Raw genomic sequence first — 23,913 nt, 5'->3', positions numbered from 1 at the left:
TCAGCTTGAGTGAAGATATATTTGAGGCTCTTATGGTCAGTGTAAATATTACAGTGAGTTCCCATAAGATGATGTCTCCAAATCTTAAGAGCGTGAATGACAGCTGCTAACTCCAGATCATGGGTTGTATAATTCTTCTCATGATTCCGGAGAGCTCTTGATGCATAAGAAATAACCCGGTTGTCCTGCATAAGCACACAACCAAGTCCTGTACCCGAAGCATCACAATAGACATCAAAAGATTTGGTACTGTCCGGTGTAGACAATACTGGAGCGGTAGTTAATCTTGCTTTGAGAGTTTGGAAAGCTTCTTCACACTTATCATTCCAAACAAACTTCACTCCCTTCTTCAATAACTCCGTCATAGGCTTGGCTATTCTGGAGAAATCAGTAATGAACCGACGATAATATCCAGCTAAACCAAGAAAACTGCGAATTTGATGAACTGACATAGGAGATTCCCAATCCATCACTTCTTGTACTTTAGTTGGATCAACAGATATACCATCACTGGAGATAGTGTGACCTAAGAATTTCACACTGTCCAACCAAAATTCACATTTGGAGAATTTGGCATAAAGATGATGATCTCGTAATCGTTGAAGAACGATACGCAAATGTTCAGCATGATCTTCTTCATTCTTGGAGTAGATCAAAATATCGTCAATGAAAACCACGACGAATTTATCCAGCTCCGGCATGAATACTGAATTCATCAAGTACATAAAATATGCTGGGGCGTTGGTAAGACCAAAAGACATAACCAGATATTCATATAGTCCATATCTGGTAGAGAAAGCAGTCTTTGGAATATCACAAGGCTTGATCTTTATTTGATGGTAGCCAGAACGAATATCAATCTTAGAGAAAACATTAGCTCCAGCTAACTGATCAAACAGAATATCAATGCGGGGAAGAGGATACTTGTTTTTAATAGTGACCGCATTGAGTGGTCGATAATCAACACATAGCCTCAAACTATTATCTTTCTTCTTCACAAACAGGGCTGGACATCCCCAGGGTGAAGAACTTGGACGTATAAAACCTTTGTCAAGAAGGTCTTGGAGTTGGACTTTCAATTCTGCTAACTCATTTGGAGGCATTCTGTACGACCTCTTAGAAATGGGGGCGGTACCGGGTTGAAGCTCAATAATAAACTCGATGTCTCTATCAGGAGGCATTCCAGGTAAATCTTCTGGAAATACATCCGCATACTCCCACACAATAGGGATATCTTCAAGTTTAATTTCTTTTGCGGCAAAAGCACAAGAGTTAAAGCACTCTCGTGGTGGTAGATAGAGTATGGTGGCTCCTTGATGTGGTGAATCTATCTCGATAGCTCGGGAAGAGATATCTAACAGTACTTTATGTGTAGTCATCCAATTCATGCCCAGTATAACATCCATGCCTTCTAAGTTCAATAAGATCAAATCTGTCTTTATCAATTTGCTACCCAGCTTAAGTGGCACACATCTAGTGATTTGATTGGAAGCTATCTTCCCACCAGGGGTTGTTATCATAAAAGATCCCTTAGTATGACAAAAATCCAATCCTATTCTTGCTCCAAATTTTGCACTTATAAAACTATGCGTTGCACCAGAATCAAATAATATGACTGCGGGTTTATTGTGGATAGAGAAAGTACCCGTCATAACTGGTGCTCCTACTGGAAGGTCTGCAAGAGTGGTGAAGTTAACTCGCCCTTGCCGGACTTGCACCATTTGTCTCTTGGCCTTGCTCTTGTTGTTGTTGTTGTTGTTGTTGTTATTCTGATTAGAGTTTTGCCCTGGATTATTCCTTCTGGGTTGTGGACAATTCTTGGCAAAATGAGAAGCACTGCCGCAGTTGAAACATCGATTATTACTATTCCCACTATTGAACTGTGAGGCATTCTGCCTTGGGCTAAATTGCTGCTGCTGCTGCTGTTGCTGTTGCTGTTGCTGAGGCACTGGAGGTCTGAATCCTCCTTGTTGCTGAGGTGGCCTAAAGACAAACCTACCCACTGGGGCATTTCTTTGTGGAGGCCTAGGTGGAGTATTTTGCACTAGACGATACCTCGGTGGCTGGGCACTCGAGGGTCCCGTTGGTGCCTTTCGCTTTTTCTCAGCACGATGTGCAGCAATACAGTCCTCTTGCGTAATGGCCAGGTTGACCAGCTCATTGTAGGTGTTGGGCTGAACAAGGTTCAGGCGTTCCTTGAGCTTGGTAGTGAGGCCACGACGGAAACGATCACGTTTCTTGGCATCCGTATCAGCATGATGGCCCGCATACTGGCACAGATGATTGAAGGTCTGTGCATATTGTAAAACAGTGCGGGTTCCCTGATCTAGAGCCAAGAATTCATTCAGCTTTCTTTCAATTAGTCCATCCGGAATATGTTGTGATCTGAAGGCAGTCCTGAATTCCTCCCAAGATATGATATGTTCAGCAGGCTGCATTGCACAATAATTATCCCACCATATACGTGCAGGACCACGCAGCTGTTGGGCGGCAAAGGGGGCCTTGTTTGCATCAATACATGGTACCGCTAACAAAGCAAACTTGGAATTGATTGTACGGAGCCAAGCATCGGCATCCAATGGGTCATCAGCTTTGCTAAAAAGCGGAGGTTGGGTACCAAAGAATTCCTGGTAACCCGCTGGTTGTGCCTCCCTTCCTCCATACTGTTGGCGTGGCTGATTTTGTTGCCCATGGACTAGCTGGCGAAGCAACTATGTTTGCATGGCCATTAACTCGGCCAGATTCGACGGGGGGTGGCGGTGGTTGCTGAGATCCACTGCCAGTTTCACAACCAAAGCCATCAGGCGTTCCGCGTGTATGACCAACCATCTGTAATCATGGAAGACATCCATTAGATACATATTTCTCGCTTCCAAAATCAATGGTATGTGCAATGATCATACATTGGATAAGACAAAAATCAGCAAAATTTAACTAGATGCGGCGTAGCACAATATGCCCAACACATAACTGTGCAACCCACAAAAATCAAAACTGGTCAGCTGTTAAATAGTTTCATGCTCCATCGTATAGAGACTCAATGCTGAGAGCAAAGGGTAAAGAAAATGATCTATCAATTCGCTCTTCATCGCTATGTGCTATGTTGCTAAACAACAGAGATCACAGAAGTGATTGGACTAAAATTTAGTCTCACAGATTCAACATGCTAACATTTGATGAGCACATATGCCACAAAATTTGCAACATCGTTAGTATTCATCAAACAGCGTGAAAATGCACAAAATAGATTTGGTAAGTCGGAAGATCACGATTTTCAAACTGGTAGTCGCTACTTATATTACATCCAAAGTAGCATTTTTCGTACAACCTAACATCACTCACCCTTACCACATATAATACAACAAGTGGTACTCCTCCCTAGGGCTATTTTACAACATCTCTTCCCTATGTACATAAGCTACAACAAGAGAAAACATGAACTATCTAGGACTAGTCTAAGACGCCTAGAAGTCGTCGAGGTTGCCCACAGAAGAGGCACTGCCGGAAGAAGAGTCATCCGGCTGAGGGTTAGGCTCAGCAAGTGCGTGCTCTGAATCTAAGTCAGATACTCCCTCAATCTCCTCTGGGTCCTCCTCTGCTGCTGCAGGCTCAGCTGGGGCATCTAGTTGCTCTTGGAGCATATCAACATGTGCTAAAGCATCAGCCCAATCTGCTTGAAGCTCATTCACCTGCCCCTGAAGAAAACCAATAACTATGTTGCGCTGCTCTATCTCAGCACCATGCTCCATCGCCTGATGCTCAAACTGTGCAATGGCCAGATCCCTCCCAGCAACGGCATCCTGAAGTCCCTGAATCTGAGTATCCCTCAAACGAAGGCCTCGCTGAAAACTCTGGGCCAAGTCTATCACCTGGTCCATGTGTCGCTGCTGGAGTATCTGGTAGTGAGACTGAGCATTCATATATCTGACTACTGCCTCGATAGTCTCATCCGCTACATCTCCAATCAAGTGCCCAAAGTGTGTGACCCTGAACAGTCACTCTGCATCGCCAGTACGGACTGCTGGAAACAAACCAATGGGATATGCTACTACCTCCTCAGGATGGTGCTCACAAAAAGTGGTGATAGCGTTGAGAGCTGCTTTCTCAAACGCATCCACAAGACGGTACCCAATCACCTCGATCTCAATCGGTGGCCACTCCAAGGTGGGGTGCTGAGGAATGGTCATCTTAGCTCTGTTCTTCTTAATTCCATCCTCCGAAAACTGGCGTCCCGTGTACTGGGGTGGATCTGGGTAGTGGAAGATACGAAGTGAATCCCAAAGAATCCTCGGAAAACCCTCCCAGTACAGACAGTCGGTATGAGCATTTCCCTCCTCATCCCAAAAGATCTGGGAACAAGTCGCCATCTGAATCAAAAAGGATTCAAATGTGAGTAATGCAATTATCTCAAGACTTCTCAAATAAAGCTTTAAGAAGACTGCGGTAAAACAAATGTGATTCTAATTCACAAGATGATATGATTCCAACTCAAAGAATAATAAACCACAATTGGTACTGGTTCATCATTTGAGATTCTAAGGAATGAAAAGATCCTTATAACAACAAGATGGGGCTTAGGAGGAAGACATGACTCGAAACCATATTTTTCATCTAAGGAAACCTAAGCATTTTACAAACATGCTACTAAAATCAGAGTTTCACTCACTCATGTTTTAAGCACACTAACACTTATCTTATAAGGATTCATACTAGAAATTCCTGAACAAGCTCATGTAGCAACTTCAACTATTATGAACCAATCAAACATCAACCAAATATGCATGCACGTCCTAACCGTCCTCACAAGATAGATAATTGCCAACTATGGTTGGGCTTACGTGGTTAGCACGGTGGTATACATAAATACGGCTCTCCCTATATAGCTAGTCGATACATTCTAACCGTTCTTATCTTAACAAATCGCGGTTAGTGTTCTTGCAGAAGATTGACAGAACATATATATATATATATATCCAATGAACCTTTCATGCCAGCACTCATGAAAGCGTTCCCAAACATCACCGCTCACTATAGAAGCGGCAGCCATACAATTTCCGCCGTATGGCCAACGTTAACATACGCTACTCAGAGGCGTATTCACAAGTTCCTTTACTCCCAATATAGTCGACCGAGGTCGGTATATTGGCAGCAGCTCAAGTAGGCCACTGCTTGAGCACAGCGTTCGGTTCGCATCGCCGACGGGAAGGTCAGACTCCCTCAGCTGACTGAGCACACTTTACTTCCAATATAGTCAACTAATAGTCGGTATATTGGAAGCACCTCAAGTAAGCCACTGCTTGAGGGCAGCGTTTGGCTCGCATCACCGACGGGAAGGTCAGACTCCCTCAGCTGACTGAGGATCCTTACCATCTTACCTCAACGTAGGTGCGTCGTTACAAGAATTAAGAGTTGCTTGTGAGTATGGTTTGACAAAATGTAAAGTGCTGGAAGTCAGATAACATAAACCATACAGAAATAACCACCTAGTAATTCCCATAAATTCCCTAGGACTTTACGTTCTAAGCACAACCCTTAACGAATCCAACGTAGCTTTTCGAAAAACCCTGTTGTTCCAATTTTATACGGAAAGCGATTTTTAAGGTTCCAACACCTCTGGTATACGCTTGTAGCTCTGATGCCAGCTGTGGCAGAACCGCCTAAATTATCCCGGCTCAAGTGTGCAGGCCATTACCATAAAGGCAACATTAGCTTAAACGCACTTCAAACGGAACAATTCTGGGTCTGTCGGGTAACGTCCCGATACAACCACCGGTTCTCGGATCGAACAAGCATACCCCGCACGAAGGCGAGTTCAGAGATATTACAACCACAATTTTACAACACAGGCAAGTTTAGTAGTGATTACAAATCAGTTCAAACCATTATTACAAAACCAACTTAAGTAAAGCAGGTGGGCCGCAGTTCATTTTCTTCTGAGAGGAGTGGGCCAGGAGGCCCAGGAGTGATGGATGGGCTGTGTTCATTTGGGCCCCATGCGAGAGGAGGAGAATGAATGGGCCGCGATACAGCCCAACAGAAGGGCCGGGAGACGAACCGAAGGATCCAAATCTCGCTTGCGTTTTTGGCGTGGTGTCCTCTCTCCGTCCCCAGCACCGGCGGCGAGATGGTGGACTGGGACGGGATCACGGAGCGGGAGCGGCGGCAGATGGAGGAGATCCTGCAGCTCGACATGGAGGAGCTCAACGTCGAGGTGGTCGAAGACGACGACGACGACGAGGAGGAGGAAGAAGAAGAGCAGGGTGACGGCGACGAGGACGAGGACGACGTCGATGCCTTCCTCAGGTGACCCGCAGGCCACAAGCCACGGCACAACCCTTCCTTCAACTCCATGTGCATGTATTATTATTCATATTCCTTCTCCAACATAAGGGTTCCCACTGCGCTGTAGTGCAATTTGTCGTACGGACACTCCCTACGCATTTCTGGTAGAGTTGATTTGCTGAAGGCTCTAATCAGTGGCAATCAACGTGCCGTAACAGTTCGAGGTTACGATATGGAGGCTGTTATCGGTTATAGTTAAGCTTATGAAGATCTTTAAAGGCCCCAATTTGGTCTTGATGAATAGTATTTGTCTAGGTTGGGGAGTTGGGGATTTCAGTTCAAGGGGAAAACGACTCTGAAAAGCTGGGGAAATGTTGAATTTGCATCCTTGACCAAATTTTAATTCGACTATCCTGAACGCTTGGTCTCTTTTGCAATCAAGTATTCATTTTTTTGTGTGCTTGTGATCTGTTGCAACTGTAGACTTGTAGTTCATGATCAAATGTAGTGGCTGCTGAAGATTGCAGTAGCTTAGAGTGATGCTCAGCCTTATATTTTGTCCATATTCACTGCTTCACTATGTATAGAGGTTGGTGCCTTCAAAGACATTCGTCCCAACTCATTTAGTTATTTGTACATTTCTTTATCAGAGCTAATGATGGAGATGGAGTGGCTGGCACCTCTGAACCATTCACATTCAATACATCTCTAGCCTCACTACACACATACCTTGGTGGTAAATGTCCTTCCTAATCTTAATATATTTTATCATGCTGATTGCAAATTGTGAAGTTCTCTTTTTGTATCACTCAGAGGTTGATGATACCCGGGGTAGAGTTTCTCTCTTAGATGGTGGCACGGTCGTCAACTTACCAATGTTCTATCTTCAGGGTAATGTCTGATTGTCTGTATTCGCCCTCCTACATTCATGATGGGACACAAATAACATTTGCTCCAGTTTCCACCATACTGCCCTTTATAACATTTTTTATCAGTTCTTCTGAGTTGTGGCTTGTATTTGCCTCTTTGAGTTTCCACCATCCCCCCCCCCCCTATATAGCTGTTGGTACTGTTAGTGAGTATGTAGAAATTTGTCTTGTTCTGTAATATTATTATCATGTCACAACTTTATTCATAAAGCAAATACAACTGTGCAAAAATCAACATGCTTTTGTGTGGTGCCTAGGGACGTCCAGAAGGATGTGTGTGTGTGTGTGTGTTCAGCAATTATTTTCCAGTCATGTGGATCCTGGAATGGATACTGAATATAAGCTCTGTGAAAGAAAAAAAAAAACACACACTTCATCTTAGCTGCAAAGCCTGTGCGTTGGAGATGAGACACATTCCACCATTCTTTCACTTTGACTCATGTGGGACTATGCATTAACAGGTTGCAGCCATAATGTAAAAATAATATTTTTCTTGAATTTCTAAAAAGTAATGGTTCTATACATTTTCTTTTTGCAGGCGTTGTTCTATTTCCTGGAGCTACCCTGCCTCTCAGAGTAATTCAATCTAGATTAGCAGTAACTATTGATAAAGCTTTGGGACTAGTCGATGCTCCATGCACATTTTGTGTGGTGCGTACCAATCATGTTAAATTTAGCTCCAACCTTGCTACTTTTACTTGTGGATTTTGTTTTTAATGATTAAGATCCTATTCTAGGTTCTCATGCGTCGGCTCCCAAATCATCGACATTATGCTACTGCTTCAGTTGGAACAACAGCAGAGGTCTCTAACACTTGTTTCTATTATGCTTTCTGTTACATTTTGCAAACCGGTTAGCAATTATTCACCAATCTTCCATGTGATCGGATAATGTTTAGAGAACCATGAATCACGTGCATGCACTGCGATGTCTCAATCATGTGTCCACAGGCTAAATATTATTAATCTTGCATGCATTTAGCTTCAAGATTATATCATACATAGGCCTCGTTTGCTTTCAAAGCGCTAGCTAGCGCTACAAAAGAATCTCGCATGCATGGTGTGCTAAATGAAGTCTATTTGCAAAATCTTTTCAGAGATGGGTGTAACTTTTCGCGACGAATCTAATGATGGTAATTAATTGATGATTTGCTACAGTGATGATACAGTACACGTCCTCTACCCGCGCGGTCAAAGGCCTCATTAGATTCTTCAGGGTCACTAGCGCGGGGGTTCTGGAGTTGGTTTTGTAAACTGGCTTTATTTGACACCGTAATTAACGGTCAAAGTGTCACTATTCACTAGCGCTAGGATTCTAACGCGCATCCAAACAAGGCCATAGTATCTCATGGACTTCATTTCCTTATGGTTATGTTGTCAACATCACAAGTTGCAACAACTTCTTCTGAATACACTAGCTAGATGAGCTGATAACTTTTTGGTCACCATACAGATACGTCAGCTTGGAAGGTTGGATGATGGTTCGTTAAATGTTGTTGCCCGCGGCCAGCAACGATTTCGTCTGAGGAGGCATTGGATTGATGTTGATCGGGTGGTATGTCCACCATTTAATTGAGAGTAACATGTTCTCATTCTTTTGAAAGAGGAACAGGAAAGAACTTGGCTTCATTTCATTTTTACTCTTCTCAACAGGTGTGGGTTGAAGTCCAAATCATTGAAGAAGATACTCCCTTGAGAACTCCAAGAGATGCATTTGCTCAGCTAGCTGCATCTGATAGGTTCAATCTGCATTCTTCTTCATCAGTCATCAGTTTGGATATGTCTCCTATCAAACAAGATCATATAGATTCAGAACTAGAGTGTAGTACTCCATCACCTAACATCAATGGATACAAAGCTATGCCATCTAGGTTCACAGTCTAGTGATTCAATGAAATCATCCTCAGATGAAGAGGGAGATTTGTAGCACCCGCAGTGGAGGCAGAAGCGACGTTCTGTAAGGAAAAGTGGTGCATCAAGTCATTCAGACAAGACCAACATGAGCAATGAGGACGATCTTTGCTTGACTCCTCTCCAATCATTGCTAACTGCAAGAACAAGAGATACTAAATGGCGGCGACAGTACCATGCTTACTCAAAGCAGGCTTCTCAGGCCCCATTATCATTCTGGCCTCAGTGGGTGTATGAAATGTATGATTCATATATACTTGCTCGTAAGGCTGCAGGTAGACAAATGCTCCAATCTCATCAAGATATTTCATATATAACTGTAATTCTGTTCCTGTGACTAAGCTGAGTGCAAACAGCCTTAGGTATGCTGGAATGTTTCGTCAATTGTTTTGCTTACATCGTGACCTTTGTTGTAGAGTTGTGGAGACAGATAATTGCAAAACCAAACATGGACGATCATGTAAGGAAGCCGGATATCTTGTCCTTTCACATTGGAAGCAAACTTCCAGTCTCAGAATCTGTGAGACAAAAACTTCTGGAGATCGATGGAATTTCATATCGTCTACAGAAAGAAATTCAGCTTCTCAAGGCCTTTAATGTTATTAAATGTAGAAATTGCCAGGTAAAAATCTACTGTTAGTGGTAGTGCTATTTCAACAAGTATCCTAATCAATGAATCTTCTAAGGGATTCTATCCATAACAAAAGCTTTGCCAAATTGTATCACAGCAGCACTGCTTATGTTGTACGATCCTGTTAGATTAGCCTCTTTGGCCCCTTTTGTTTCCCCTTCTATATTTGTCTTTATGGTTGCAATAAGAGGCTAGAAGTCCCATTGGTTGGCTGTTGCATGGTGCAATGATGATTTAGAGAGACATCAACAAATAAATCAAGATGTTCATATTCCATATCGCATATGGTGGCCATCATCATACTACATCAGACTAAGAATTTCGAGAATGCTTTTATCACTCCAGTGTGCTGACATGTTTGTTACATCTGCAGTCTCATATAGCAAAGCGTAGTGACGTGGTGGTGATGTCTACTGATGGGCCTCTGGGTGCCTATGTCAACCCTGATGGTTATGTCCATGAGACGATTACAGTGAGCAATGCAACTGGGCTTGCTCTCACTGGCAGTCCTTCCACGGTTCACAGCTGGTTTCCAGGGTATGAACCTGTATCCGGTGTTCGTTGTTCTTTTGTAGTCTCCTACCTGTATACCTTCGACTCTGAAAATTAAGTCGGCATATATGCCTCTCTCAACTTTGTAGCACGACTTTTGCTGTGCAGGTACTCGTGGACGATTGCATTGTGCGCAGCCTGCGAGTCCCACATAGGCTGGCTATTCAGAGCCACAAAGAAGAACCTGCGGCCGAGGTCCTTCTGGGGCATCCGCAGCTCACAAATCGCAGATGACGCACAAGTAGATCAGAGCGAGTGATGCTCCAAGCTTCCATGCATACGGAGTTATAGACCATTGTAGCTGTGGAATACTAAATTATGTATGTGACCTAGTGGTCCCAGTCCATCTCTTCCTCTGGCTAGCCGCCTTTTTATTTCTGTATACGGGAGGGTGAAAGTTCCTTGTGAAAAAATCACTTTCTCAGGTGTGTTTGTTGTTATAAAATAATCCTTCCGTGTTGTAAAATAATCCTTTTTTCATGAGTAAAATGACTTGATACTTTTGGCAGCCAGACGAGCTACTATTATCTTCTAGCTCTTTTTATTTTTATGTTTTTTTAGATTAATTTTTATGTAAGCAGGTGGATTGCTAAGGTCCGGGGGGCTCCTCTCTAAGATAGATAAGTTATTTATCTTTAAAGTCCACTTTGATCCAATTATATACCGCAAATACGTTCAACATTTTGATAGGATTAACTCAACATTTTATTAAACATGTTCAACATTTAGCTTTTAAAACATTAAAATTGTAAAAGTAAAATGTTGAAATTGAAAACAAAAATGTTGAATATACTAAAATAAAAATGTTGAACATTTTTTCTCCGCGAACTAGGCGTTTCTTCTCCGGCGGTGGCGTACGCGGACGCGGCGCGCGAGGGTGGAAGCAGCAGCAGCAGCACGCAGCGCGGACATGCGGGCTAGGGCGGCAGCGGCGCAGGGTGATGAAGGGGACAGGAGGAGGAAGAAAGATTAAGATTGTGAGATCCAACGATTGAGATGGTTTGCACGAATCTCAAATACTGGAAGATGGGTAAAAAAAAATCTTGCGGAAGATATATATAGAATTTGCCGAGGTGCGTGGGCGAATAGGCCCAGCTCAATTTCACATCGAACGGCCCAGACAAACAATTTCCCTTGCTAAAAACAGAAACGGCCCCGACAAACAATTTTCCCTTGCTAAAAAGAGAAACAAAAACGAAGGGCCACGTGGACCCGCCTCGCTGGCATGTAGGCCCAAATAAACCCTCCCCCCTGGCCCCTCCTTCCTCGCTCCCTTTCCGTCTTTCCGTCTTGCCGCCCAAGAAGAAGAGAACTCCGTGCCCCAGCAAATTAAAGCACCCCAAACCCGACGCGGCGACGCCGCGCACGACCACCAGGGGAGAGGGGACCAGTGGCCCGGGATCCCCAAATTGCGGGGGAGAAATCGAAGGAGGTGGAGGATTAGAAGCTTCGAGAATGTTCCGGAACCAGTACGACACCGACGTGACGACGTGGAGCCCCGCGGGGCGGCTCTTCCAGCTGGAGTATGCCATGGAGGCCGTCAAGCAGGGCTCAGCCTGCGTCGGCCTCTGCTCTCTCACCCACGTCGTCCTTGCCTCCGTCAACAAGCCCGCCTCCGACCTCTGCTCCCACCAGCGCAAGGTCTTCCGCGTCGCCGACCACGCGGGGGTCGCGCTCGCGGGGCTCACCGCCGACGGCCGCGTCCTCTCACGGTTCCTCCGCAACGAGTGCATCAACCACTCCTTCGCCTACGAAGCTCCGCTCCCGGTGTCCAGGCTCGCGCTACGCCTCGCGGACAAGGCGCAGGTCCGTCTTGATTGTTCGATCTGCTTTATATGTTTTAAATAAGGTTTTGATGAGGTAGAGGGGATCGGATTGACCGCAGGAGCTCGAATTTGTGCGTAATCTCGTCCAGAATTTTAATTTAGTTTTAGGGTTTTGATCCGTTGGATCGCCGCGAGCTCTCACGGGTGGTAGAGGGTCCAATATTTTGTACTAAAAATTTAAGGGCCGGATTTTAAAAGAATCGGGCTCTAATTTTATGTAATTTTGAATTAAAAATTTTAAGGACCTTATTACCACCCTTACGTATAGCTGATATTAGCCTTCCCATCGTTTGGTTCATGTACGGGTCGGTAGATATAGACTAAAATTTGAGTTATACATCGTGTTTGGATTAATACGTGCATTGCGTATTAGGTGAATTCCTTATTCCTTCTGTTGGGATCTACTCCCTTCATTTCAAATTATAGATCATTTAATTTTTTTAACCTCAAATTTGACTACTGTTTTATTTAAAAAGTTTGTGTAAACAAAATTAAATTTAAGTCATTTTTGAAGAACTTGTATCGGCAAAGCAATCTACAACAAAAAAAAGTGATATTTTACATAATTTTTTAAAATAAAACGCATAGTCAAAATTAGGATCAGAAAAGTCAAACGACTTATAATTTGAAACAGAGAGAGTATAAGAATTTTACTGATTTAGCATCGTCAAAGTTCGCTGTGAAAAGTCCTTACTGTACACAGTTCACTCCAAAGGCAGAATGTTGCATTGCCAAGATATGCTCTTGTGTGTTCAGGCTGATATAGTGATATCTAATCGTGGAAGTCTACTAAGGATATATGGTGTTAGACTTCGTGAAATTTTTGAACTAGTTGTTGGATGGAGCAGCTGTGAAGTATTATTTGCAAACATTGCTGCGAGTCTAATGTTACCGGACTTTGACTTAGTATCTGGATCACTTCCCTCAAAAAATGTATCTGGATCACCAATTGGCAACTTCATTCTTATGTTTTGCTTCAAACAAACGTAGCTCCAAGTAAGCAACATACTGTCCCCTTAAGAAACTTTTTTCTGCACATATGCTGTTGTACATGAACATATAAGTTTGACTACTGGAGGGGGTCAAGTTGTTCCCGGTATTACGAAAGCTTGGTGTAATAAACTTTTTGAGTTAATTCATTACATAGTGTCGGTACACTCAAGACAGGAGTACCCTCTCCCACAGCAACAAGCCCAAAGAGGCGCGAGGTTATCCGTAACCTAGCACTAAGCCTCTGGGCAGCTGGGCACAAAAGCCCGGACCTGACAGTTGGGGACAACGACCTCCGGGTCCGCTCCCCACGAGGTGGCAGGTCCGGCGCTGCCACGTGTCCACCTGGACGAAGTGCTCAGGGCCGGCTTCCACGGGTCCGGACTCCCGCGGACAGGTCCCGAACCCCCGTGGGCTGGTCCTGGAACCCCACATGTGGAAGCCAGACCTCCAGGAGGCCTGAGCCTTCGAGCTAGTCAGGGCGCCCGGACCCCGCTCCCCGCTCGGGAAGGGGTCCGGAGCTGCCACGTGCCCCTGTAGGCGCGACCGCCAGACCCCCGGGTCCGGCGCCGCCACGTGTTCCTGTGGGCGCGACCGCTGACCTCCGGGTCCGGTGCCGACACGTGTCCCACAAGCGCAAGCCTTTTGCCGGAAGCCAACCCGCCTGCCGCATTAAATGCGGGCGGAGGAGGCGTGCGCTGTCAGAGCAGGGCATGGGCCGCCCTCTGACGGGTTGGACAGGCACGAATGACAACACGGTAAGCCCGCCAGTTACCGAGGCGGCTCGTCAGTTACCAAGGCAAGTATTAAAGACTCAACGCCGCGCGCATGGGCGACGAGTCATGATGATCAGCTACTGACTGGAGCAACAGTGCACGCTGCTATAGTGGACTGAGTCAGTAGTTCGGCGCTTCATCATGACCTCGACGCGCGGCTGCAGAGGCTAGACTCTACTCCGACAGGACAGCTCAAGACCACGCCTGGTCAGAAGATTCGTACGTTGTAAGATAATATATCGCCGGGTCCACATATCGGGGCCCCGCTCAGTGTACGTGCTCCCCTTGGTCATATAAAAGGGAGAGCACGCACGGTAGGATGACAAGTTCACACAGACACAAGTTCTCGGGACTTCTTCTAGGTCTCTCTCCTCCTCCACACTCTCGCTCAAGCCCAGGGCTCTAGCAAGCTCTCATACATCACTCTCTAAGCTCTGGCAATACAACTCACTGTGGACGTAGGGTATTACGCTCCGGCGGCCCGTACCACTCTAAATCCTTGTGTGCTTTTCGTGTTCATACGCCTCTAGATTGAGCATTCCTTGGCGGTCCCCAAGCTCATTCTGCACTTAGGATTAGGTGGGTGCAATCCGCCACCCGGCTGGAGCAACCCTCCGACATTTGGCGCGCCAGGTAAGGGACTGCTTGGCTTTCGCTTGATCATCGGCTCGACATCACCATGTTTCATGTGGCGAGCGCCCGGGGGCCAGAACTCGCGCGGCAAGCGCCCGCGTCAGCAGGACGGCGACAGCGGGTCATGCTCTCCCAGCTCGTCATCAAGCAGGTCTGGGGGGAGCACAGCTTCAACAAATCCCAGCTCGCAGCATACCTCACTCATGTGAGGAAGCCCGCTCCGGCGGAAAGTCGACTCCGGTCGCACCAAGCCCACTCTGGTGGCACGCTCCGACAGAAAGCTAAACTCCGGTAACGGCGACAATCCCCGTAAGTTTAATCCTTGGGGGCCCGACCGAGAGTAAAACCCTTTCAGAGGGGTCCGGACCCCTGTGAACCTACAGACCCGGGGAAGCTCACTCATTCTCCGGGGATGTCCGGAGCCGTGTAGCCGCTTAGCCTGGTTCCGTACCCTAAGCCTGCATGTTCCACCTCCTGTGAATGAGTGCCGTAGTACCTAGGTCTGGGAACCTGGAGGTCCGGACCTTCTCTTAACCTTTTCCTTTGTAGCTAGGGAGTACTTGCGTGTGGTCCAGAGCGGTGGAGGTCCGTCCTCGTAAACCCGGCCTCTGGCGTTCATCGCACGTCTCGTACACACCAAGTTATAAATGAAAAGTTTACTCTCAGCTCGTCCCTAAGATTGTTACATTCCAGCTTCTATCCTTGCATTACACTAACCCCCACGTGGCTCCTTACTCTTGTGCGGTGATTGTGGTCCAAATTGAGTTGGCTAGCTAGTGACTTAGCTCGAGACCCCTCATGGAAGAGGGGGGTTCGGACCCCTGGGAACCTGGGAACCTACAGGTTCAGGGAAGCGCACTCATTCTCCGAGGAGGTCCGGAGCCGTGTAGCCACTTAGCCTGGTTCCGTACCCTAAGCCTGCACGCACCACCTCCTGTGAATGAGTGTCGTAGTACCTAGGACTGGGAACCTGGAGGTCCGGACTTTCTCTTAACCTAAAGGCCGGCCCCTTGAGCTCCGTTCACTGAGCCTAGCTGTCTATCTCAAAGGATCACAGCCAGCAGGATTTGGGATCCCGTGGGTACGTTACTAAACGCCAGTTCTAAGTTGTGGGCGGGTCCAACGGAGGTCTTCCTTCCCCTGCAGGTCCGGCTTGTCGTCAGCCAAGAAGGTGGTAGGGACATGGCTCCGGAAGCGTGTCCGGATGTACGGCGTTTCCCGACAACTGCGATATGGTTCTGACCCCACCTGCGGGTTCATACCTTTCCCGCAGGTGGGCTCGGGGGGCCTCTGTCGGTACACTCAAGACAGGGGTACCCTCTCCCACAGCAACAAGCCCAAAGAGGCGCGAGGTTATCCGTAACCTCGCACTAAGCCTCTAGGCAGCTGGGCATAAAAGCCCGGACCTGACAGTTGGGGATAACGACCTCCGGGTCCGCTCCCCACGAGGTGGCAGGTCCGGCACTGCCACGTGTCCACCTGGACGAAGTGCTCAGGGCCGGCTTCCACGGGTCCGGACTCCCGCGGACAGGTCCCGAACCCCCGTGGGCTGGTCCTGGAACCCCACATGTGGAAGCCGGACCTCCAGGAGGCTTGAGCCTTCGAGCTAGTCAGGGCGCCCGGACCCCGCTCCCCGCTCGGGAAGGGGTCCGGAGCCGCCACATGCCCCTGTAGGCGCGGCCGCCAGACTCCCGGGTCCGGCGCCGCCACGTGTCCCTGTGGGCGCGACTGCTGACCTCTGGGTCCGGTGCCGACACGTGTCCCACGGGCGCAAGCCTTCCGCTAGAAGCCAACCCGCCTGCCGCATTAAATGCGGGCTGAGGAGGCGTGCGCTATCAGAGCAGGGCATGGGCCGCCCTTTGACGGGTTGGACAGGCACAAATGATAATACGGTAAGCCCGCCAGTTACCGAGGCGGCTCGTCAGTTACCAATGCAAGTATTAAAGACTCAGTGCCGCGCACATGGGCGACGAGTCATGATGCTCAGCTACTGACTGGAGCAACAGTGCACGCTGCTATAGTGGACTGAGTCAGTAGTTCGGCACTTCATCATGACCTCGACGCGCGGCTGCAGAGGCTAGACTCTACTCTGACAGGACAGCTCAAGACCACGCCTGGTCAGAAGATTCGTACGTTGTAAGATAATATATCGCCGGGTCCACATATCGGGGCCCCGCTCAGTGTACGTGCTCCCCTTGGTCATATAAAAGGGAGAGCACGCACGGTAGGATGACAGGTTCACACAGACACAAGTTCTCGGGACTTCTTCCAGGTCTCTCTCCTCCTCCACACTCTCGCTCAAGCCCAGGGCTCTAGCAAGCTCTCATACAACACTCTCTAAGCTCTGGCAATACAACTCACAGTGGACGTAGGGTATTACGCTCCGGCGGCCTGAACCACTTTAAATCTTTGTGTGCTTTTCGTGTTCATACGCCTCTAGATCGAGCATTCCTTAGTTGTCCCCAAGCTCATCCTACACTTAGGATTAGTCGCGTGCAATCCGCCACCCGGCTGGAGCAACCCTCCGACACATAGCATCCTCAAACTTAATTGTGACCCTACTTTCATATCTGTGTAAACAAACCATGTTATTATGATACCTATTTTAGGCTGTTATCAGTACTGAACACGTTTTTTTTTCTCGAAAAGGGAAATTTTATTAATTTCAAGTGGATACATCAAGATGATACATTGACTTGAAATTTTTCCGGCCTCTGCTATAAGAGCACATAGCCTTTTACAGAAAAAAATGAACAAAACCGACACATTAATGATTGCCAATCCTATGACTAGACCGCCACCCATATGCCCTGGCAAAAAAAATCATGACCACCTGAGCGAAGAAATGAGACGCCGCTACAAGCATATCCTGTGAGGTAGGCTGCTGAAGAATAGCCCACATACGGAGCTAGTGAGTAGTCGAGTAAATAACCTGCAAAAAGAAAAAAATTTTGTTATAAAAAATCAAAGCATTTCTGTAGAGCCAGACAGACCAACACAAGGCTGCCGCACCTACAAGAACTAGCTATTTAAGATTTTTTGTTAATCCGTTCAGCCAATTCCCAAACATATTAGCGAAGCTGCGTGGTTTTGGGATACCCCAAGCTGCATAAACCGTTGTCCAAGCTAAACGCACCATTCGGCAATCAAAGAACAAATGTTGTATCATTTCATTTTCATGACAGAAACAACACTGTTGATTTCCTTGCCAGTTCCTTTTAGCTAGATTGTCTTTAGTTAGTGTGACACCTCGCTTGAGGAACCAAAGGAAAATTTTTATCTTTAGCGGGGTTTTCAGTTTCCAAATTCTCTTATTCATATTATTTGGGATTTGGTTTATTAGACCCAGATAATGTGATTTAACCGAAAAAACACCATGCTGGTCTAGGTTCCATGTGAATTCATCCCTGTCGTGCGTTAGCACCACATTTGCAAGCCGTGAGACAAGGTTGTTCCACATCACCAACTTGCTACCTATTAGGTCTCTATGCCAGGATAGATTAGGACTCGGTGTCCTCATTACCTCAGCTACCGTATCCTGCTTTTTTCTAACTATATTATAGAGTTGAGGATATTGTTCGCGAAGAGGGCTGTTCCCAGGCCAAATATCCTCCCAAAATCTTACTTGTGACCCATCTTTAATTACAAAATTTCCGAACCTTAGAAAATCTCTTTTCACCTTCATTAGACTTGCCCAAAAATGTGAATCTCCGCTCTTCCATTGGACTTGCACCAGAGGTTTAGTCCCCAGATATTTATTGCGTATGATCTGCTGCCAAGTACCATATGTTGTTAACAGACGATATAGCCATTTACTGAGTAAAGCTATGTTCTTTAATTCTAAATTTTGTATCTGTAAGGATCACCGGGGTGTCCGACCCTAGAGGGGGAGGGGGTGAATAGGGTCGCTAATCGCTTTTTGTCCTAGGGCTCAAACTACTTGCATAAGATAAACCTAACACGTCCTACACATGCTAGTTATGACTAAGGTTTATCTATGCTACTCTCTACTTACCCCTAAAAACTTGCAACCTATACCCAATCCTAATCAAACTAACTAGAAAAGTAAAAGCATGCAAGATAGAGTAAATGCGGAGCGTAATACGATAAGTAAAGAGGTAACTGCAAGAGGGATGCAAACTCCCGAGTAGACACGGTCATGTAACGTGGTTCGGCACAAACACCTACGTCCACGGGACACTGAGGCTCTTCCGATCACCATCTTGCACTACGCCACCAAGGCGATGCCGGCAAGCAAAGGCAAGTGCCCCTAAGACACTAAGTCTCGTGCACCGCCATTGTCTCTCTCGGTCACCCGGCCGAAATCCACTACGGAGCTTCTCCACCAAGGAGGGGGTCTCCTCTTCCCCCGCACAAAGTGTCGTTGCCACTCCACACCAAGTCGGAGGGTCACACGACGGATCACAAGTTGCTTGCCGCAGCAAGGCTTTCTCTCAAGCTAGTTCTCTCAAGAACTAAGCCTAATCAAGCACTAAGCACTCTCACAAGTGTGCTTAAGCCTATATGATGTACAATGAAGCACTATGGTGGTTGGAGATGATCTTTGGCTCTTGTATGCTTCAATGGTCTCCAGCACCCTCAAATGAGCCGTGGGGTGGCATATATATAGCCCACACACCCCAAACTAGCCGTTGGAAAAAGGCTGACAAAAAGTGATATCACCGGTTAAACCGATGCTCACATTTTTGTCATCACCGGTTTAACCGGTGAGTGCATTTTCCAACTATCCGTTATACTTCAACGGCTACCTCAATCGACCGACATAATCAACCGTTGCAGCGTCGGTTTAACCGGTGAGTGTAGTTGCTGAAAAACTAACTCTCTGGATAACTGCACCGACGTTCACCAATATCTAATCGTCGGTTTAACCGGTGTATAGAATTTCCTCTGTCTTCATCTGTCAACTCATCGACGTATGCAATTTCTTTAGCGTCGGTTAATCCGGTGTAAAACCCTAGCCCGCAGACCTTCTCTGTGATTGCACCGGTGAGTTCATTTTGCCCTATGTCGGTTTAGCGGAACCCCCGTAGGGGCGGCCCTTCGGGCCTAGCTACGCCTATCTTCTCTTTGTCATCACTTGAACCTAAAAGCCTGGGAAAGTTCATCTTAACAATCATATTAGTCCAAGTGTTGTGTGTGTCATCAATCGCCAAAACATTATATTGAAATATGGCATGAGAGGCCATTTTCGCTACAATCTCCCCCTTTTTGGTGATTGATGACAACACAACCAAAACAAGCAAGATGAATTGCAAGAATATGAAATTGATACCAATTTGAAAAGTTAGAAACTACTTAGTTTGCTTGGATGACATTTCAATGCTCATTTTAAAAGCCCTTGATACCAATTGTAGAAAAAATTGTAGAACAATGGCTTGTGTGTGGTTTGAACCATATGAGCAATGAAAGTTTTGTACCTTAGTCCATGTGATCATCAAATTGCACTTCTCCCCCACATTGACTAAGTACCTCCCCCTATCACCATGCATCCTTAGTCCATGGGATCATCAAATTGTACTTCTCCCCCACATTGACTAAGTACCTCCCCCTATCACCATGCATCCTTTTGCATTTCATTTTCCATTCCTCCCCCTTGCTAATGGCATCATTTGCTTGCTTTTAGGGTACATTTCTCCCCTTTGTCATCAAACACCTAAAAACTTCATAACCACTAGCAATAAAGAGCATTAGTAGCAAAAAGAATTATCTTGGTGAGAGGTGTTTTACCTAGCCATGCCTCCCAATACCATTTATCTCTTTAACCTTTGGGAGTTATGGCTTGGTCTTCTTCTTCCCTTGTCCAATCTTTCTTGATCAATTGATACCAAATGTAGGGTTAATTGCAAAGTGCATCATCTTGATATCAAAAGATTGAGTGTATTACCAAATGGACTAAGGGGGTGTGACTACAACAAATAGCACTTGTAAAGCATGTTAGTCACAAAAACACAAGCTATAGAGTTAGCTCCCCCTAAGTGTGAGCATTAGTGTTTAAATCACTTTAAACAAATGTATGCACTTGTAATTCAAATAATGGGGATCAAACTCAACAAATTGAAAACATGACACCAAATGAATACCAAAAAAATAGGATTGATACCGATTGTAGACTTTGGTATTTTCTTTCGAAAATATGTGTCATGGAGAAGCAACGGTTTTTCACCCATGTAGGTTGCACTAGATAAGAAGTAAGTACCAAAACAACCTACCATATGATTTTTCTAAGAAAGCATATCAAATAAAAGATACCAATTGTAAATACCAATTGTAAAGATAAGATCATGCAATCCTAGAGAGGCATTGAGCTACAATGATGCATGAAGGATGTCAAATGAAATTGAGATCATCCTTTTACCTTGCTCATTACCTCATATGTAGGGGAGGGGAATTTGGGTCACTAATCTTTAATCCACAACTTGGCTTTCCTTTATCTTTGCATGATGCATCCCTACTCATGCATCCCAAACCTTGCCAAACCTCCAAATTCCCCGTCACTTGGATGCTTACCACCATCCAATGATGGTTTGGCCTCCTCCTAAAACCATGATTCCCTCTTTGATTCTCCCTCATGACTTGATTCACTTAGGTATTTCTCCCTCTTTGGGATATGCTTCCTCTCCTTGAGAAAATACCTTGCTTTGATCCATATTTCTCCCTCTTTGGAATCAAATCACTTAAAAGGTCTTGCTACTAAAGAGGTCTTGCAAAATAATATAGCTCAAAAGAAGATTAGTGGCCTAGAGAGTTAGTTTCATGACTCATGATCCAATTGTATGATATCAATGAAGATACCAATTGAGAATTTACTATGGTGGATCACAAAATCACGAAACTAGCATGACATGAGCTAAACTTTCCACAAGTATGTGCACAAAATGATAATGTGAAAATCAAGTGCACAACTAGATGTTATAACTAGGAAGCTTAGTTCATATCATGCACGGAAGTAGCTCTAAAAAGGATAAGAAATTGACAATTATACCAATTTGAATGAGTTTAGAACCTAGCATACCTCCGGGGGAACAACTTAGTTTACTTTGCATGTACCAAATTGAAAGTGACTTGCAACTAATTGAAAGTCTTTGAAAGAAGAGTACTTGGTACACCAAGGTTAAGCTATGTTCCAAAAAGAGGATTGTGTCATTGGCGTATTGTAGTATAGATAATCCACCATCCAAAAGATGTGGTACCACACCACTTAACTGATTCTCTTCTTTTGCTCTATTAATAAAGAGTGTGAGCATATCTGCAACTATATTAAACAAAATTGGAGAAAGCGGATCACCTTGTCTTAGGCCTTTCTTTGTTTGGAAAAAGGGTCTACTTCATTGTTTACATTTATTGCTACACTTCCGCCAGAGATGAAGGACCTAATCCACTCAATCCACTTGAGTGAAAATCCTTTCAACCGAAGCGTTTGAAAAAAAAATCCCATCTCACCTTGTCATATGCCTTCTCAAAGTCTATTTTGATTATAACCCCACTAAGATTTTTACGATGTAACTCATGTATTGTTTCATGAAGAATAACAACCCCTTCTAAAATATTCCGGCCTCTCATAAATGTTATTTGTGTAGGGCTGATTAAATGCTCTACAACTGAGTTGATACGAACTGTCGCGACTTTCATAAAGATTTTGAAACAAACATTAAGCAAGCAGATGGGTCTAAATTGCTGAATTTTACTGGCTTCATTTGTTTTTGGCAATAAGGTTATGACACCAAAATTTAGGCTGAAAAGGGAAAGGTCACCATTATGCAAGTCATGGAACATGCGCAAAAGGTCCCCTTCGATGACATCCCAAAAATGCTAATAGAATTCAGCCGGGAAACCATCTAGGCACGGAGATTTATTATGTACTGAACACGTTTGTGGTGTGATTCTTTATTTTTTTAATCTATTATTTTATTATTTGGCCAACAAACGGAGCCTCCACATTCGTTCTCAAGGCTTAGAAATTTTCACGTTAATCGGAGAAAAAGAGAAAAATAAAAATTACCCACCACTGCCATTACGATAAAAATTAGCCTAAAATACCCTTGTGCCTAATTAAAAATCACCCACCAATGTCATTATGAAAAATTAAATATAAAATACCAATTAGCTATGTATCAGTTACAAATATATACTATTAATAAAAACTAAAGCTAACAACAATCAATCAAAATAAAATGAAAATAAGAATAATTATCTACATAATATTATTAAAGCTCAACAAATCAAATTATTATTATAGGTAGATCATAGTTGAATTGTTTTAATCAATAATAAGACATAATTTATGATAATGAATAGGATGATGTATGGTAAAAAAATAGTACAACCTTTAAGTAAGAATACAACGACATGCAAATTTTTAAATTTTCAATACTAGCCGCGCAAATGCGCGGATTATACGCCTAGTTCTTATGCATACAACAAGATGAAATTCCTTATCACCTTCATCACGCATCTTTATAATACTCCTGTAATTTTGTTTTATACTTCAGTTGGCTTAATGTCTTTACCTTATTTCGTTAATGCTGTTGCAGGTTTGCACACAGCGTTCATGGAAGAGGCCTTATGGTGTTGGGCTCCTTGTGGCCGGACTGGACGAGACACGATCTCATCTCTATTATAACTGCCCCAGTGGGAATTACTTTGAGTACCAGGCATTTGCTATTGGTTCTCGCTGTCAGGCCGCCAAGACTTTCCTTGAGCGCAGATTCAAGGGCTACAAGGACTACACCCCGGAGCAACTCGTCAAGGACGCCCTGTCTGCCATAAAGGAAACACTGCAAGGCGAGAAGCTGAGCAGCTCCAACTGCACGGTTGCCATCGTCGGCCGAAAGGATGATGGCACAGGAGAGCCTTTCAAGCTGATTGACGCAACGAGGATCCAAGAAATAATTGACTCCATGGAGGCGGCTGAGGAGGCGCCCACGGAGCCGAGCTCCATGCAGGAGGGCAGGGGCTCAGATGCTGCGCCCATGGACATCTAGTGCCGGCCTCTGATGACCTGATTTACCAGCCCTGCACCACAATTCTGAGTTCGTAAGGAGTAGCTGTTTTAGAAAGTCGATGAGTTGCGAGTGTTGTTGTGGACTATTGCTACCAAGCTCCCTGCTCCAGCTTTGTGGTGCTCTCTTCGACCTGCCTTTGTTTAGGGGTTGTTGGACCGATTATCCAGCGACGCAAAACAAAAATCTTTTGGTTCCTGGGACCAGCCCAATTCTGCCTATCCGTTTGTGGTTAGAATGATTGTCGGCCTCGCTTGATCCAACAAGGTGCCTGCCATGTGTACAAGACTCACTCTACAGAAAAAATGCGCTTGTGCACTGGTGTTGCGGTAGACAATTCCACCGGCTGGTGCTTGTGGGCCGT

The 23,913-nt window shown here is 45.2% G+C and overlaps 1 protein-coding gene and 1 pseudogene across 1 annotated transcript; both read left to right on the top strand.

Moving 5' to 3' along the window:
• The first annotated feature begins 6,039 nt into the window (after positions 1 to 6,039).
• On the top strand, positions 6,040 to 10,826 carry LOC120698083 (annotated as a pseudogene).
• A 775-nt stretch (positions 10,827 to 11,601) lies between these two features.
• LOC120698082 (proteasome subunit alpha type-1-like) lies at positions 11,602 to 23,768 on the top strand. The gene is made up of 2 exons (XM_039981563.1): positions 11,602 to 12,110; positions 23,082 to 23,768. The coding sequence occupies exons 1-2, from the start codon at positions 11,760 to 11,762 to the stop codon at positions 23,529 to 23,531; spliced, it is 801 nt and encodes a 266-aa protein (XP_039837497.1). The 5' UTR covers positions 11,602 to 11,759; the 3' UTR covers positions 23,532 to 23,768.
• Positions 23,769 to 23,913: the final 145 nt, after the last annotated feature.

This window comes from Panicum virgatum, chromosome 3K (assembly GCF_016808335.1).
Source record: "Panicum virgatum strain AP13 chromosome 3K, P.virgatum_v5, whole genome shotgun sequence".
NCBI classification, from domain to species: Eukaryota; Viridiplantae; Streptophyta; class Magnoliopsida; order Poales; family Poaceae; genus Panicum; species Panicum virgatum.
This window is presented reverse-complemented; position numbering and strand designations above follow the sequence as displayed.

Bases quoted from the DNA above. Each gene is read 5' to 3' on its own strand.
- LOC120698082 (XM_039981563.1), top strand. From the start codon at position 11,760: ATGTTCCGGAACCAGTACGACACCGACGTGACGACGTGGAGCCCCGCG. The intron at 12,111-23,081 runs GTCCGTCTTGAT...ATGCTGTTGCAG, and splicing joins GCCTCGCGGACAAGGCGCAG to GTTTGCACACAGCGTTCATG.